Genomic DNA, 18468 nt, shown 5'->3' with positions numbered 1-18468 from the left:
CCACTCCATTGTATTTATAACTTTTTAACACTTCATTTGGTGATGCTCATTCACGTGAAAAATCATTATTTTGGTGTTTTTCAACATGACTGTAGACTCTAGAAGTCATGCCTATCAAATCCACTGCATCCTGCTAAGGCTCATCTATTGTGAACGATTTTGTTCTGATTTTATTCCTCCTTGATTGGACAAATTCTGCTTCAGAATCCTTGACAACAAGCAACCTGAGCTCTGATTTCTCACAGAAATCCGTGATCTCCCATCTCTAACTTAGAAGCTATCCAATCCTTTTATGCCTTTGAAACTGTCGTCCTCGCTTGTCTAATCAACCTCGACTCAGGAGAAACCTTCAAACTAGTCGCTCAGGAATGAGTTGGCATCCAAGCCTTAAAAATTCCTCGTACATATTAGCTTGCTACCATAGTTGTCGCTAGCTCTCATGTTTGTTTGATGTTAGCATTTTTAGGTTGCGAGCTAGCGACCAGATAGTTTGTGGTTAAGTTTTATGGTTATTGCTAGCTCGCGAGGTAAAATGTCTGAAGACGTGATCAAGCCGTGAGCTGGCGACAAGTTGGTTTGGGTTTACATCGCGAGGTCTCTAGCTTTTTGGGTGTTAGCGTTTTATGTTACCGAGCTGGAGATTGTTAATGAAATTGCTTTGGTCGCGAGGTCTCGAGAGTTAGCGAGTAACTCATTTCATACAGTTGTCGCTAGCTCTCATGTTTGTTTAATGTTAGCATTTTTAGGTCGTGAGCTAGCGACTAGATAATTTGTGGTTAAGTTTTATGGTTATCGCCAGCTCGCAAAGTTAAATGTCTGAAGACCTGATCAAGCCGCGAGCTTGCGAGTGAAGTGCTAGCGGTTAAGAGATAAACAATTTTATGTTGGCGAGTACGCGACAAGGGTTAAAGTTACCACTATCTCCAAGTCGCTGCGGTGACGAGGACTTAACATTTTGTGGTCGAGAATTGGTGAGTGGCAGTTCAGTTTCCCTCAGTCACTAGATCTCGAGATTATGAAGGCTTAGCATTTTCAGCTTGCGAGTTGGATATAGTTGTAAGGGCTTGTCACTAGGTCGCGAGACTTTCTAATGGGCAGTCTTTCAGGCAGAGAGTTGACAACTGTGTGCCACGTGTTTTAAAGACTTAATATCTTGAAATCACCAATATTTTTTTTTATGGTTTGAAAATAGCTTGAAATCGCCAATATTTTATTTTTATGGTTTGAAAATAGGTTGAAATCGCCAATATTTTTTTTTAATGGTTTGAAAATAGGTTAAAATCGCCAATGCAAATATTTTTCTGGTTTTAAAAACATTACAATTCGCCCATGCAAATATTTTTTTGGTTTTAAAAACATTACAATTCGCCAGGATTTTTCACAAACTTTGAGCGATCATGGCTAATTCGCCAATGGAGATTATTAATTTTTCTCTGTAAACCGCAAAAATTCATCAGTAAAATTAAAATTTTCCTCGGGAATTATACAGCTTTCGCCAGGTTTTTACACCTTGTCAAAGGGGGTGGGTTTCTTAAAGTTTTCCTTGGAACTATGTTCAACAATTTGAGCAACCATTGACACATCAAAGTCCAGCAGCCACACCACCTCCCTTACTTCCCGCAGAGTCAACTGATCACATGGAGAAAATGAGGAATTCAACACAACTTCTAGAGGCATGGATCAACAAATCCTTCACAATGGCCAATGAGTTTGTAAGAAATATGATGAAAATACTTGGTAGAGCCATTCGAGTTCTTGAGATAGGTCATAACCTCATGGTGACAGTTGATGCCTTCACTCATGCTAAGGACGTCACCATTCCAGTACTGCAAACAATAAGGAAAGCACCTAGACAAATACTGACACAAGAAGGGGTAATTAGAAAAGAATCAATTCCTAATCTGTTACAGTGGTCGACCTTGCTTCAAATGAAGAAACTCCTTTTTGAAGATGTGAGTAACAGATGTAGTAAAGTCGAAGATACCATTGATCCTATTTACGACAAAATAATTGAAGTGATGTGCATCGTTCTTGACAAGAGGGCGGAAATTGAAACAAATGTGGACATTCATGAATTGGAGGTCAAGATAAAAGTTATCTTTCAGGGAGAAGGTGGACCGATCGCAGAAAAACAGTTAGATCTTGTGCATGCCACTATGTTTCTTATTGTTAAGACAAAAGAACTTGAGCATGGATGGGAGTTCACACTTCTTACAACCTTTGATGAATTAATCCACCTAGAAGAACGTATGAAGAATCTACTTGAGATTCCAATTTCTGAAATTGAAAGCATGACGTCCAGATTCATTGAATATGCTAGAAGGGAGAAGGAGAAAGGAAACAAAATTCTAGAAGAAAGTTTGTTATGAGATCACTTGGCATTTCATTTCCCTATTTGAGGATGCTTCCTCGATTTCGTGTCAGCACATATTGTCTTCTTATTGGTTGATTCATGATGATGATTATCTTGATAGGGTTATCATTTGTATTAAACCTTGATTAGGGTTTAGGTGGAAAGATCGTGGCCCTTGATCTTCATTCGATCTTGGCCCTTCATTGTATTTGGGAGTCCTATATAAGCTCCCACTCATTTCATTTGAAAAGGTTAATATCAATGTTGATGATGTTAGTAATAGCAATAGAGTAGAAGAGAGAGTAATAGTGCTAGAATATTGGCAAGAGAAAGACTCAAAGAATTGTTGTTATTTGGCTTTTGGATCAATGAAACATTGAAGTTATGGTGTTTTTGCTTAATCCTTGAAGCTTATTGCATGGTTCTTTTGTCATCTCAAGTCAATCTTTTATTTTAGTTTTAGCGTTTAGATTAAATGATGGAATTTTGCATTTGATATATTGTGAAGCTCGTTATCCATACTACTAGCTTTCTTGCTGATTGTAAGCAAGCCTTGTGTGGTCAACTGGAACATTTGAAAGTGTTTAAGTTCGATTATTGCTCAATCATTGATATTCATTCAATTGATGGCGTCTATGGTTAGTAGTGATTTGAAAATCTTCAAACATCCTTAGAAGATTGCACTAGTTCTAGTGCAGTTGTTTGTGTATGGCAAAGCTACAACTAGTTGGGTTTCACTTGTGTCATTTCTTCATTCATTCATTTTAGAAGAGCTTAGAATTCCTCTAAACCCTCATCTTTTGCCATTTCTTTGATAATCATTTAGTAGTTTGAGGAAGAAAATCCCATTGCATACCATCTTGCCAGTCACTTCATGAGATCTTTTCGAACCATAAATGCCCCTTGATGAAACAGCAATCACAATGACCAACTAAGCTTATCCACACGTAGTGATCCTACATATATGAACCTTGGAGTCTTTTGGGGTGATCTTTAAGCTAAATCTTCAGCATCCAAGAGATTTTGTTCAAGAGAAAGCTTATTGCATGGTTCTTTTGTCATCTCAAGTCAATCTTTTATGTTAGTTTTAGCGTTTAGATTAAATGATGGAATGTTGCATTTGATATATTGTGAAGCTCGTTATCCATACTTCTAGCTTTCTTGCTGATTGTAAGCAAGCCTTGTGTGGTCAACTGGAACATTTGAAAGTTTTTAAGTTCGTTTATTGCTCAATCATTGATATGCATTCAATTGATGGTGTCTATGGTTAGTAGTGATTTGAAAATCTTCAAACATCCTTAGAAGATTGCACTAGTTCTAGTGCAGTTGTTTGTGTATGGCAAAGCTATAACTAGTTGGGTTTCACTTGTGTCATTTCTTCATTCATTCATTTTAGAATAGCTTAGAATTCCTCTAAACCCTCATCTTTTGCCATTTCTTTGATAATCATTTAGTAGATTTAGGAAGAAAATCCCATTGCATACCATCTTGCCAATCACTTCATGAGATCTTTTCGAACCATAAATGGCCCTCGATGAAACAGCAATCACAATGACCAACTAAGCTTATCCACACGTAGTGATCCTACATATATGAACCTTGGAGTCTTTTGGGGTGATCTTTAAGCTAAATCTTCAGCATCCAAGAGATTTTGTTCAAGAGAGGATAAGATACTTATTGTATTTTATTCTGTGTTCGCATGTGCCTAAGCAACACATCAACACAACCCATTGACATACTTGGAAGTTGGAACGATTCAACACAAACTTGAACCAAGACTTCAACAACCTTTACAAAAGGCTTTCATACCCTTTGATGCTGACACAGATTTTTAATCTTACACAACTGCAGAAATTGAAGTTTCTCTTGTCACCTCTTGTTTGTAACTAAAGCTCCAAGATCCCATTATGCTTCATCTTCCACTGTGTGTTTGCTGATGCCCTGGCTGTTTTTGGAATGCCTTTGTAATCTACATAGTCTGACATAACTGACAAGAAGGTTATCCATTTGTTGCTCTCCAAGTGGTTTCATTGTATATCCATGCTTCAAGATATGTTCTGGATACGACATGGCTTCACCAAGCTTACATGACAACATGTGTCACCTAGGTGACGCCCACTCCTCTATGTGGTTGAAGGTTCATATTTTTTCATCAGAAGGCCAAGAGTTTGCCTTTGTGTTATTTCTTTGGGCTTTCAGACACATGTACATAAAACTGCAAACCAGAACACTTATGCACACTTCGCAAACACATAAGAAAGAATACTCTTTTTGGGTGATGCAAGATTACTTGACCCCAAGGATACTCCCGAATCAGTTTGAGAATATCATGAATGATAGTTTTGGAGATGCCACTTGGATCATTTGCCTCTCAGTGTTTAATCTAGGAAGTAAAGCAGAGGAGTTTGTCTTACAGATGAGCCTTGATGGACTGTTTCCTTTTGAGAGGAAGTTTTCTAGGTTTGGCAAGTCCATATCATTTGCTGCTCATCAGAAAGCCATAGTCGCCGCTGTGTTTAATCTAGGAAGCAAAGCAGAGGAGCTTGTCTTACAGGTGAGCCTTGATGTACTTTTTCCCTTGGTGAGCAAGTTGTCTAGGTTTGGCAAACCCATATGGTGACAGTCTGATTTTGGGTGTGCCATTTTCCTTGAATCATGTTTGATTTTATGGCCTAAGGTTGTTTTGATGTAGAAGAGGAATTTTAAATGAAGAGAATTTGTAGCTGTATGGAATAAGCTTTCTTGAGTTGCTGTGCTTTGATCTGAGAGCTGGATCACTTCTGGTAACTCATATCAATTATTGAGCATTAACTGATATTTTTGAGGATTGGATATATTTGCACTTTGTGACTATTACGCAGCATGAGTGGTCAAAAATAACATTATGAACATCTTATGGTGGCACAATTCTCTCATCTTTTAAAATGTTGTAGGACACATGATATATATGACATTAGTGGATGACGTGTATGCCTTTTTCTATTTTAAGAGCTTAACTATCCTAGTCTTTATGGCCATATATCAAAAAGTTCAAAGGCAGTCCTTGCATCCAGATTTACAATAGAAAAATATATTTTGTATCTTTGTTAGGTTTGTGTGCCAATGATGTAGCATGTCTAGAGGCAAATGCAGTTTGCAGCTCCACATTGATGGTTTTTGTAGAGAGCTTGACATTGGAGTATTGTTAAAGCTTTTGTCTGTGTCAGTATTACATTTTTAGTGTGTCAATTGTCATATGAGGGACTATTTGTATTATGCTTTTTTGTGCAATTTATTTAGGTATGAAATGTGTTTTTTTCTTTGCCTTCATCTTTGACTCTTCTGCACTAATCAAATGTTGGTTGGTTTTAATCATCTGCATTACTAGAGAAATTTATGATCTCAGCTTCACGTGCAATTTATGAAAGATATCAGTATAATACTGGACTGATTGGTCATGTTCTTAGTCCATTGGTTGCCATTGGATATGTTGGTTGTCATGGACACATTTATGATACTTTTCATCATTGAAAGCATCCATACACTGCTGCCAAGTCACTTAAGGCTCTTCTTCTCTTTCGTTACCATAAAGACTGGAGGAAACTTATCATTTTTTAATGGGTTAAGTTATTTACATAAGAAATTTATTTTCATGGAGAAATATAATTTTAATTGATCTAGCTAGTTATCTACTGCATTGTCATTAATATTACCATCAAATGGAAGGACATCTAAATTCACCTGAAACTAGCATAAATCCACCCTCCAAAACAATTCACTTGATGTAGGAGATTGAATTGATATAATCATCCGCTCAGTACAGTAAATCGATTGAACAAGTTTTTTTTGGCTCATAAAGTGCATCCTTATTCACATTATTGATCAAGTTGCAGACTACGTCATGTGACTATACATTGTTTGACATCTGAACTTGCTCGGAAGAACAATTTGAGTGGTCTCTTGGGCAGACACTAAACTTTAGAATATTTTCTCTCATTCAATAGGACATATACTATCTGGATGAACTGCTGTAATACCATCAGCAGTTTATTGAGTTTTATGGATGGGGGGTGGTGCATGTGGGATGAGTTTTAGGGCATGGCAAAATTGTTTCTGGATATACCATCAGTGTTTTTTCTAGTTCTAGGATGGGGTTGGTGGACTTGGGATGGGTTTTAGCCTTTAGTGGATGACAAAAGCTGTTTCTGGATTTTGGGGATGGCTATGAAAATAATAGAAAATGCGTATTTTAAATTTTTAAATACAACCAAATAAATAAAAATATTAATAGCTTAAAGTAAAAGAAGTTGAAAGTTCAAAATGTATATACAATTTGCTGAATTTGCAGTAACATTCAATTGATCGAATAATCCATATGACAATTGTAAGTACTTGATATGATTTTCAAATGATCCTGCTCAGTGCTCAGAAGCTGTAATGAGTTGATCAATCATCAAAGGATATGCTGCACTTTTCACTTTTGATCAGAAAAAAGATTGGGGCAAAAATTAGTGGGTGCAAAAAACTAGCGAGTACTTGGTGAGTTGGCAAACCATGCTTTAGTCAACTTACAATGACTTTGATCTGTAATCAGCATTGATGTTTCATTGCAGTATCTATCACTCCTTTCAGTCAACACCTTGTTGCTCCCAAGTACAATGCACAATTGAACCACATAATAGGCAACAAATGATAATTATGATGGTACTGCAGCTCTATGACCGATTTCTATATATAATACATCCATAAAAGGAGATAACATGTTCATAACTACATGTGCTCTAGAAATGCTTCAATTAAACAAGTTTAAGCTAGTGACAATGGTCCTTCAACCCTTAAGCAAGATTAAACACCTAATGCTACTCTCTCTGCACTGAAATTTTCCTTCCTGTTTCTAGCTCATCATACAAGTGCTCTTCAATACCAACAGAAAAGCAAATAATATTGGCAAACCCAACTCATATTTCTTTGGACTTCTTATAGTATTTCTTATTCTTTAATCTGTGCAGGGTACCCAGTTCTTTGTCACAAATTTGAGGATGGGCTATTTTTTTTTGAAAGTAGTTGAGCATAATTAAAGCCTTGTATGCCCTTATCTGGTAGTTATGGCCATCTAATATGATTTTACAGCTTTTATTGACTTTATATGCAGAAGTCTGTACTTGTTGCTGGAAGCCTGACCATTATTTGAAAGCTTTCGCCAACAATTGCATTCACATCTTTTTCTCCAAGCTTTTCATTCTTTAATAAATCTTCCTTTGGTATTATGGCTTCATGACCATCTTTTAAATATTTAAATATGGCCTAATCTCTTCTGATAATCCATACTACTATTGCAATTTACTTGCCATGTCAAGTCTCCAATGGTGCTATATCGTGATGCCAAGTTAACTGGACAACCAACAATGACCAAAACTCAGTGTCCCTGAATCTAGTGAGTGTCTAGTCAAGAGAGCATTTTCTGTAAAGAATATGTTTCTGAAGTTGTTTATGTCCCAAAGCACCTTTGTCTTTGTCTCTGGAGCTATCTCACTATTGGGTGGATTCAATTATGCCCTTTTGGAACTGGCACCCCCTCTAATTCTCTAGTCTTGCTATAGATCATGTCAACTGCACACAAACTGGATGGCACCGTTTTACTCAGACTTGTTAGTGTTTAGGCAGACTGGAGAAATAAACAATACTAAATATAATGCCAGAATAAAAGTAGCAAAAATAACAATTCACAGTAACACAAATTTAATGTGGTTCACTTGATGTGGGCTACATCCACGGAGAAACAGCTGCCCTCTTTCTATTATTATCCAGCGAAGAGCAAGTTACAATTTGATGATCTTTCACATTACACAGCCACTTATTTATCAAGCCTTTTTGGCGGTTTACAAAGGTCAGTTTACATTTTAAAAGAATATCCCCCCCTGCATTCCCTTGTTAATTGATTTGAGGGGAAAACATGGCTGACAAAGTTGCCAAAATTTAACCCCAGCAGCATGATAAGTCTCCACATACCAACAAGACTATGATTCAATACAGTAAATCTTAATTGCTCACATGATAACTCAAGTAATTTGATGTATACTACATCTTCAAATGGTCAAGCCATTTTCATCTGATAAATGCGATAAATAATTAAATTGGGATCCAAATAAATGTACAAATATGTCTAAGTTGGATTTGGCATGCGTCTACATCCCTCGAAGTATAAAAGTGTTTTAATCGAACCTAGTTTAGTAAAAAACATAGGTCCCACTAGGATTAAAGAAGTATAATGAAAATAATATAGTCTAGACTCATAGAGATGCATTATATGTATCTACAAGATGGTTGCCACTTGCCTCATGATTTTGCGATACAATATTATTTTATTTAAACCAAGTTGGATTGCCGTTTCTTCATATTGCTTATATATTTTATGGTATGTTATGCTTGCAGCTTGCTCCATTTGATCCTACCAAGAAGAAAAAGAAGAAGAAGGTTGTGCTACAAGATGCAACAGATGAAGGAGCAGAGAAGGCGACTGAGAAAATGGAAAGTCTTTCAGGTACGATGAATATACAACTATTAAAGAAAATTAGTATGATAATATAGTTTTTGTTTGAAATCCATCCTACATTTCAATGTGAAAAGAATGTAATCTGCAACATAATACATAATGTGTCTAAGGGACATTAACAGTTCAAGTTCTCATATGCATCTACAGTTTCTGATACATTGACGGGACTGAAGAAAAAGAAAAAGAAACCTGTATGTAACATATTCTCTTCTCTGCGGTATTTTGGATTTGCTATGATTTTAAGTGATTTATGGAACTTTTCGGCATTACATCTAAAACTTGTATTATGTGTGTTGACGTTTCTCCAGGTGGAAGGCAGTTTTCAAGAAGAGGAGAATATAGAGCCCATAGAGGATGCTAATGGTGAGAAGTGCTAAGATTATCTAGTTGTCTCTTTGGAAAGGAATGAATACTAACTTGGACTTTCAATGAAACTCTAATTGGATGATCATTTTAGTTTTTTCATTTGGTTTCTTTATTAGAATATAAAATCAGGACATCTGACTTTTGAGTTGTATTTTTTTTGACTGCCATCTTTGTGCTTCTTATGTTTACACAGGTAACCATGAGGATGAGGATGAAGGAGGGGAAGAAACTTGTTTTCAAATTCGATATCCGTGGGAGGGAAGTGATCGTGATTACAAATATGAAGAGGTGCTTTGGAAAATTTATTAGTTCACTATTTTGCTTGACTTAGGGTTATTTACTTGTATGGGTGTGAATGATTATGTTCATCTCATTATTCTGACACATTTCAGCTAAACATTTGCTTGGTTGGATTTATAATTGTTTAAATGCAACATTTCTTAATGAACAAAGTGAATCATCCATAAACTTGCAGATAATCTATGTCAAAAGATTTGGCAAATTTGATCCATGAAATTTGAAATCTGTCGAACTTTTAAAAGATCCAAAAAAATTGTTTTTGTTCGACATAAAATTCATATGGTAATATGTATTAGCATTTTTTTAATAAAAAATATATTTTGAAAACACATTATTAACGAGATTATTCCCAGTAAAAAACACGAGCTTCATTTCTGCGAAGCTTTCCTGCAGAAAAACGCTAATCAACTCTTTTCTATGGGTCTTCCTGTTTGCTGATGGGTTTTTCAGGTTTTCTATTCCCAACAGGTTAAAGAACTCAATATCTGCCTATTGTGGGACGGCAGGGGATGCATGACTTGGTTTCTTTTTATTTTTCATTTGTTTGTAACTATTTGTTTTATTTTTTATTTTTTAATTAAAATGATCAATATTGTTAAATTTTTTAGTATGTTAAAGTTTAATATCTTAAAATATTTAATAGTATATGAACATTTAATATCTTGGAATATTTAATTTAAATTATTAATTATCAATATACTAAATTGAACATATTTAGTGTTTGAATAAATTGTGATTATTAATAATAATCTTTTGATGATTGTATGACTATCATTAAATTGTAGTGTTCCACGGGGACATGTCCCCCCCACCCCTCAGGCCCACGCCCCCCTGTACCCAAAACCGATCCCTGAAGATTAAGCCCTTTGCCCCCTGTCCCCAAAGCCCATCCCCACGTCCCCGTGCCCCCACATCCCCAATGCCTGTGGAACATTGTTAAATTGTAATATAATGTAATATTTTATGACTACTTGAAATTAACAGTCTTTATTATATTTGATTATTGTATTAATCATCACTATAATTTAATATTTAAAATATTTAATTTAGATGATTAATTATCAATATATCAAATTGAATATATATAATATTTATAATATTTAAATTAAAAAATTTAACTTATTTATATTTTAATATTTTTAAATTTATATAAGATGAATTTACGATTTTTTTACTTGGCCTAATTTCATCCGAATTTCATTGTTGCCGAATGTGAATTTGAACTCGAACCTTGTCACATAGCAGATAATCTTGTCATGTCCCCATCTTTGACCCAGAAAGATAACAAAGAACAATTGGGGAATGTGCTCAATATGTATGCTTAATATATTAAGCCTAATAATGTTCTTATGCAGAATTGTCATGCCCCGTCAAACTGCAGGTCGGGGGCCTTACCTGTTTGATTAGAAGGTTCTTTTTTTTTTAAATAGAAAATCGGTAATAAAATTCTGTATTTTTTCTGAGACAGCATCTGGGACCCACCAGGTTGCTTCAGCTTGTAAGAAATTGTTCACCAATGAAATATTTAATGAAAATCTTAAAACTAATTCCATTTCTCCTTAGGTGATACGATTAGAAGACCAAATCTTCAGCAGACAACCCACAGAGGATGTCAGAGAAGTGTCAGATTTGGTTCCCTTAAATTTGCAAGGGACAATATAATGTGTTACGTCAGCCATCATATAGAAGAAAGAGTATCGATGATAAACTAATTTGTGAGTTGATATTATTATGGCACCAACTATAATACTATTGTATAATTTGTGGAAAGGCATGAGAAATATTCTATAGATGGAATTCATAACTGTGTTAACAAGGTGACTGTTTGGCATAACAAATTGGAACTAGGTAGACAGTGGACACGTTTCTTGGAGACAATGCATCCTATGGTAAGGCATAAAGAGGCACTTGATATCATTCCATTGGGCATCATGGTGTGTATTAATCTCTTTAGGTATATCACGTGGGATTACTTAGACTAATCAAGCGACTTCCAGTCTAGAATCAGATTGGTACATTATCAGTCTTGTATTCACTCAGATCTGCTCTATCGGGTCAGAGCCAGTAACATATCACCATCAGATATATCAGATACAACAAGTAGTGTTGCCAGCAATAAGGGGGAAATCAGTCTCATTTTATTATTCTTATCCTTTTGGATCGCTCTAGCTGAGGAATTGACCAAATATCAATAAGCAGTTGCGTATCGAATAAGATCTAAATCAGAGAGAGCACCACACTGTGGCAGGCTCCTACAGACATATCAGAAAACAGCACCATCACCTATTGTTGCAAGAACATAACTTCAGATCAAGGACAGCCATGTATCACTGTAAGTGATATCAGTGTACACATCTGAATATTTATAAAGGCATATTGGAGACAGCAGCCCTTCATATCGATATTGGGAGACATTAAGGAATGTATAACTAAAAGGTAGCAATAGAAAAGGTTTTCATATATCAGATGCAGCAATCAGAAAAGGAAGAGTAGTTTGAGTAATCTTCAGTTAGGAAGAGGGCACAAGAAACGATTAATAGGAGGATGTTTCTCTAAAGAGCATGTCTCTAAGAAATAGAAGGTATATGAAAAGGGGCCTGGAAGGTGGAGAATCTATCTTATTATGACACTCATCTGAAGTTTCAGTTAAGCAGCACTATAACAATTGAGATATATATATCTCAAGTATACAGATCAGAGAAACTTATCAAGATAAGTTCTATCCTTCGAATTATTCTTAAAATTTAAATTAATAATAAAATGTGATCAGTTTGGGTAAATTTTATATTCTAGTTCTCACTTTATGTCTGAATGGTTGTCTCAGGACTAAAATTAAGGCAAATCCCAAATGGGGACATTACATTATCATACACAAAGTGAAAAAACATTGGGGTGGAAAATAACAGAATATGAATGTTACGAAAAATGGATAGGCAAATGCTCCCTATATCAGAGGGGGATTAGGAAGATAGCATTCACATTAGTTAATACTTATCCCAAAAGGAGGCATTATATTAAGAGTTTGCCATAACAGAAAAGTGGTGTAAGATCAACATATTCTTCCTAAATGACAACTTAATTCAAATTATGACTAGCAAAAAAATGATTGAGTCAAACATAATTCTGAACACATGTTGATTAGACACCACACATCCTTGCACCATTCTAATAATGGATAAACGACCTTTCAATCGTCAAACTTCCCATTCAGGCATGTGTACTTCCCATCCAAGCAAGTGTCCAAGAGAATGAGGAGTTAAGTGCTCAATATAACCATGACCTGAATGGATGTTGGTTAGGTTTTCCACAACAGGAAATTCTTGAATTACTCCAACAATTACTTGTCAATGTTACAATTTATGAACTGTGCACTCAAGGCAGTTTCTGAGAGAGTGATGAGTGAAAGTGTTGATGTCAAGAGTGAACTGAAGTCAAACAACTCCAACAATGGGTCATCAACGTCACAATCCTTGAATTGCTTATCAAAGCAAGCTTCCAAGAGCATGGGGGTTGAAATGCAGAAGCCAAAGATGACCTTAACATGTTGGTCAGATGCTCAATGCTAGGAAATGCTTGAACTACATGAAGAACCAGTTTGCAGCATTATACTCTATTAAGGAACTGTTCAAATAGATCTCCAAATGAGTGATGGCAAAAGATACCGAAAAACTATGATCCTATTTATTGTCAATAGCCAAAATTTCCTAGTTTTCTTGAGGCCAACCATGGTTTGACCAATGGTAAATCATCAAACCTTCCCAAGCATGTTGAAAATAAGTACAGTCCAATGAATGAATTATCACCAAATGCTCTCAGGCATTCTGAAGCCAAAAACGAGTCCAACAATAGTTAATCACCAAATGTTCCTAGCCATGTTGAAATCAACAGTCTTGCTATGATTCTGTTTTGATCAGTAGACAATTGCCAGACGCTTTCAAACATTCTGAATCCTTGTATGTTCGGCCCAATAGTCATTTATGGAATATCCCTAGCTATGTGCATAAGCTCCCAAACCTAACAATATAGACATATTGGCCCATTTTTGGAACTATAGCACCAAGAATATGGCACTGATAATTAAAATACAGAGTCCAGTTGTGATAGTAAAACCAAATCTGTTACGAATAAGCTCAAAAATTGAAGCCAAACCATAGAAACGGGGCTCGCCCGGACTCGCCTCCGAGTCATGCTCGCCGAGTCTCTGGGACTCGGACTCAGACTCGTCCGAGTCTGGCGAGTTTGGCTCAAACTTGCCAAACTCGGTGAGTCCCGAGCCCCAAACTCGGCTACTGGCTGGGTTGGTAAAATGACAAAAAAAAACATTTTAAAAAGTTATTTTTAAATGAATGGTATCGTCTTTGTTCACTACAACCTTCGCTTGAGAATGAGAATAATTAGGGTTACAACATGTCAGCCAATAGAAAAATAACACCCGACACCTTTATGATGCCCCTTGACCCCACCTTGGGGGCGCTGCCCCCAAACCCCCGTCAAAAAATATGGGGGGTGTAGACACCTAAAATTGTCCAGTCTAATTAAATAAATATTTTATTTATTTAATTATCCAAGCCTAATTCTTCTATTAATTAAATAAATCTTTATTTATTTAATTAATTCATTTATCCTCTTCTAGCCTTATTTCTCATTTAAATAAATACATTTATTTATTTAAATTATCCTTTTTCTAAATTAAATAAATATTTTATTTATTTAATTGATCCCACTTCTTCTATTAATTAAATAAATCTTTATTTATTTAATTAATTCATTAACCTTTTCTACACATGACACATGTCATTCATCTCTTAACTCATACACTACCTATCTCTTTCATTATTTTACTATTTCTTATACCTACCCTCTAATCCTAGCCGACCTCCTTTTACACCTCTCAATCTTATCCCTCCATTTCATATTGTATCTTCTATTTAAGGAGATGCCTTCTTCATTATCAAACCCTAATCGACAATTTGGAGGACTTGACTACACTACGATCCTACTTGCAACCACATTCCGTTCTTTGTTGAGCTCTTGTGCATATAAAATCTGAGAGCAAATATATCAAGCAAGATCAATGGAGATAGGAAGAATGGAGATCAAAACCCTATTGGACATGTGATGGTATAATCTTTGTGATTTCATTTGATTTGCATTGTCTTAGGTAATCTTCATATGTTATGGTGGATCTTTGTTGATTTTTAGGCTAGGGTTTTGTGGTTGAATCCATTTAGTCTTTCAATATTGTTATTATTGTTATCCATTTTCACCATATACAGGGGGAAATTGCGTCGATAGAAGTAGGGAAAATTTAAGCTCCGAGTCTGACACTGATTGGATTGACTAGGTAGATATAGAGGCTGAGACTGTAGCCATGGCAGAGGAGGAGCGGAGAGCACGAGCACAGACAAGAGATTCAGAGGCAGATAGTGACACGGATGTTCTTGATGTTGGTGAGCATGGCATGGTGTCACGGGGAGCGGCTATGGTTGTCGAATCATCCAGGACCTACCTTAGACGCCTTCGTAGGGGGCCGGGGCCGGAGGGTGCAGGCTCCTCTGAGCCATAGGCTTGTAGTTGTATTTACCTTTGGTATTTGTATGAAACATTTGATGATGATCATATGATGACATGGATTTTTTATTCCATGAGTTTTGTAATATTGTATACATTTGACAATATTTATATATCTATGTTTGTTATTTCCTTCAGCTACAATTTGCGTTTATGCTCATGTGATTGATGTATACTTGTGTATGTAATCAAATGAGTTGAATTTGATGATGTTATTGTGTCTTTAAGGTGTATTCAATAAAGGGTGCCTGAAACAAGTTTTAAATCTTTAAAAATCTCTAATTTTCTTGAGTTTTTCACTTTCCCGAGTCCAGCCGAGTCTGGAGCCGAGTCTGACGCCAAGTCCCGAGTCTGAGTCCGAGTCGGCCTTGCCAAGTCTGAGCCGAGTCCGAGTCCCGTTTCTTTGAGCCAAACATTAAAATGCCATTGAATTTGTCGCAAACACCCTTCTAATGGGTCCTTGGCCTTGCAACAGACAGGACCTCCTGATATCCTTCCTTAAAGAGGAAGCACAAATGAATCCATATGGTAAATTTTGGCTTCATGGATTGAATCATGTTGGTAAGTCCACTTGCCCATTAAATGTAATAGAAAATTGTCAACATGAGAGCCAAATGCATTATTGACAAGTCTACAACTTGTATAACCCATTTGTCAAAGCAACTTGGAACCAATGCCTCAAGTATGTTTCTCAAATACTCCAATAGTAGTAGAGATAGCGAAGGTATTACCATGAGGTATATGATTAATATCACTAGAGGTATTAATCAATAATATGATTACCCTCATTGGCTGCATCATCAATAACATGAGAAGTAACATCAATATGAGAAACACTTCTGACAACATCATGAGTATCATTATCAATATCAAACTCTTTAGAATTATCAACAACATTAGAATTATCACTAATAGAAGTAGAAGTATCAACATCATGGCTTTCGTTTGCGTTCTTACCTTTATTCCTTTTCAATTCAACAATTTAATCCAAAAGCCTTCGATTAAGGGATTTCAAGTATTAAATCCCTCTGATGAACCTGACACCATCATTCTTATTGGAAACCAAAACTCTATTCTCGGAAAGTACTTGAAGTTTCTCCTACATTTCTTAAGGGTTCTTGAAAATAGAAATGTGATTGTGGAAATGAATGTCAATGTGACCAATCATAATTCTATAAGCTTGCATGGCTTCAATCAACTCCTCATCCTTGATGATGGATAATACTGTTGGTATTTTGAGTTTGTTGGTATTTTGCATAGAGATTGCATTAATGATATGTTGTCATTGATGTCAATTGAACCAGTAATGGTATTTATGTTATTGCTGATATTGTTGTTTTTGATATTGGCTAGTAACCGGTAAGAAGAGCTTTGTGGAAGGCGTTGTAAACCTGTATGTTAAGTTTGTGAGATAAACCGGTGAACCGGTGTAAAGGGTTAAACCTTTCTATGTATTGTAACCGGTAAAAACCTATCAGTTGTTAAACCCTAACCGATCAAGTTTGATGATTTATTATCTGATGAGCGGTAATGATGGAGACACGTGTGATCATTGAATGAGGATGATGTTCAAATTGTTTTGGTGCGTTTGTTCTTGTCTAGGGAAGGAGCAAAGTGGATTGCATTTAATGTACAGAGTGTGATGAGTTACAAAGTCCTATGAAGCGGTGATCATGGAGCAGTCGGAATTTTCTTGAAGAATGTGAAGAGATTGTCATGATTTCTAATGGTCAAGATTGTACCGACTTGTTTGTAATCTCGATGATGAGAATTAGGTTTTTGCTGTTTTATCGACCTAATTGATTTCTATTTAAGGTCAATGAAGTTGTTGTAAAGGTTGTTGGCAAGATTGGTAGAAAACCTGTTGAGTGTGTAGTTGCCCAACCAGTGAATGGATTTGCACTTTGAGTGAAGGCAGATTGAAGCATAAAAGGATCTGATCAAGCAAATGTAGTGCTACTTAGACAGATCAAGAAAACCTGTTGTTTTCTAACAATTACAGCAGAAGTAAAATCTCTTAATCGGGTAAGCTCTAACAAGCTTGGTTACTCATTAAATCCTCTAATAAGGTGGTCCATTAGCTTGGATTCTTAAATTCTCCAGCGAGGTTGTGGTTTTCTAACATTTACAGCAGAAGTAAAATCTCTTAATCGGGTAAGCTCTAACAAGCTTGGTTATTCATTAAATCCTCTAATAAGGTGGTCCATTAGCTTGGATTCTTAAATCCTCCAGCGAGGTTACTCCTAACAGGGTATTGTGCTTTTAATCAAGGCATATTTGTGAATCCCTTAACCTGGTGATTCCTAACCAAAATTAGTTCTTAACGGGACTTATTGTAAAGCTTTAACAGGCTTGGCTCCTAACAGGGCGAACTTCGAAAGAGTTCAGATAACTATCCTTGTGAGTCTCATCTCACCGTGGTTTTTACCTATTTGGGTTTTCCACGTATAAACATTTGTGTCAAGTGGTGAATGCTTTTGTGGATGTGATCTTATTTGTTGATTTGGTTAATTTTTGATAAGGCATGTTAAGTAGAAGCATTGAGAGATGAATATGTTGAGTTATGATTAAGCATTGTTGATATTCACAAGATTGAAGTTGTTTACTGTTAAAGTTGTCATAACAGTTAAACCGGTTGATATCAAGTATTCTTATGATCTTGACTGAGATATGTTTACTTTGTTTGACTGAGTTTGAGTTTGGGAACTTTGTATCAGTTTTTCAATATACTGATTCACCCTCCCTTCTCAGTATTCTACCGGATACTTATTCTTTCATCATACCATCAAATACATCATCAGCCTTATTGGAAGAAAATACACTATTTTTGACAAGGACTTGAGACTCCCCCTTACATCTTTAAGGCTCTTTAAATCAGAGATGTGATGGTGAAGATAAATGCCAATATTACCAATTGAGTCCATAGATTGCATGGCCTCAATCAACTTCTCACATTTTGTGGGAGTATAAGCTTCGGTCTTAATAATCCAAGCACGTGCTCATAAAAATTTCTTGTACAATCGAAGCCCAATTTGGTTAGTTTTGCCTTGTAATAATTAAAACTTCAGTAAGTTTATCTATGTCGAGCATAGACAAGCTTTGATCCGAATTCTCCAAATGTTATAACCAAGCAAACTACTTTGAAGACCTCAACAGACCTTTGCAATGTTTTGAAAATGGCATCAAATGGAGTTTGCTGTACAAAATCATGCCTTGATGAAGATGGGATCCTGAAGCATGCTAAAAGCCCACTAAACAATAAACAATCAAAAACTCAAATCTGAAATTCAAAGTCAACTTTGGTGGGAGAATTCAAATTACTTGATTGTGTTAAGTGTTTGGAAAA

At 35.9% G+C, this 18468-nt stretch overlaps 1 protein-coding gene across 2 annotated transcripts in view; it reads left to right on the top strand.

Annotated features, from left to right (window-relative positions):
* The window catches only part of LOC131075682 (eukaryotic translation initiation factor 2 subunit beta), an 80540-nt gene that overhangs the window by 48473 nt on the left and 13599 nt on the right, over positions 1-18468 (top strand). For both annotated transcript variants that reach the window (XM_059218450.1, XM_059218451.1), the window contains exons 3-6: positions 8765-8873; positions 9033-9076; positions 9194-9248; positions 9445-9539. In XM_059218450.1, the coding sequence (XP_059074433.1) occupies positions 8765-8873; positions 9033-9076; positions 9194-9248; positions 9445-9539 (303 nt within the window). The remainder of the gene's footprint in view (positions 1-8764; positions 8874-9032; positions 9077-9193; positions 9249-9444; positions 9540-18468) is intronic.

This window comes from Cryptomeria japonica, chromosome 3 (assembly GCF_030272615.1).
Source record: "Cryptomeria japonica chromosome 3, Sugi_1.0, whole genome shotgun sequence".
Lineage (NCBI taxonomy): Eukaryota > Viridiplantae > Streptophyta > Pinopsida > Cupressales > Cupressaceae > Cryptomeria > Cryptomeria japonica.
This window is presented reverse-complemented; position numbering and strand designations above follow the sequence as displayed.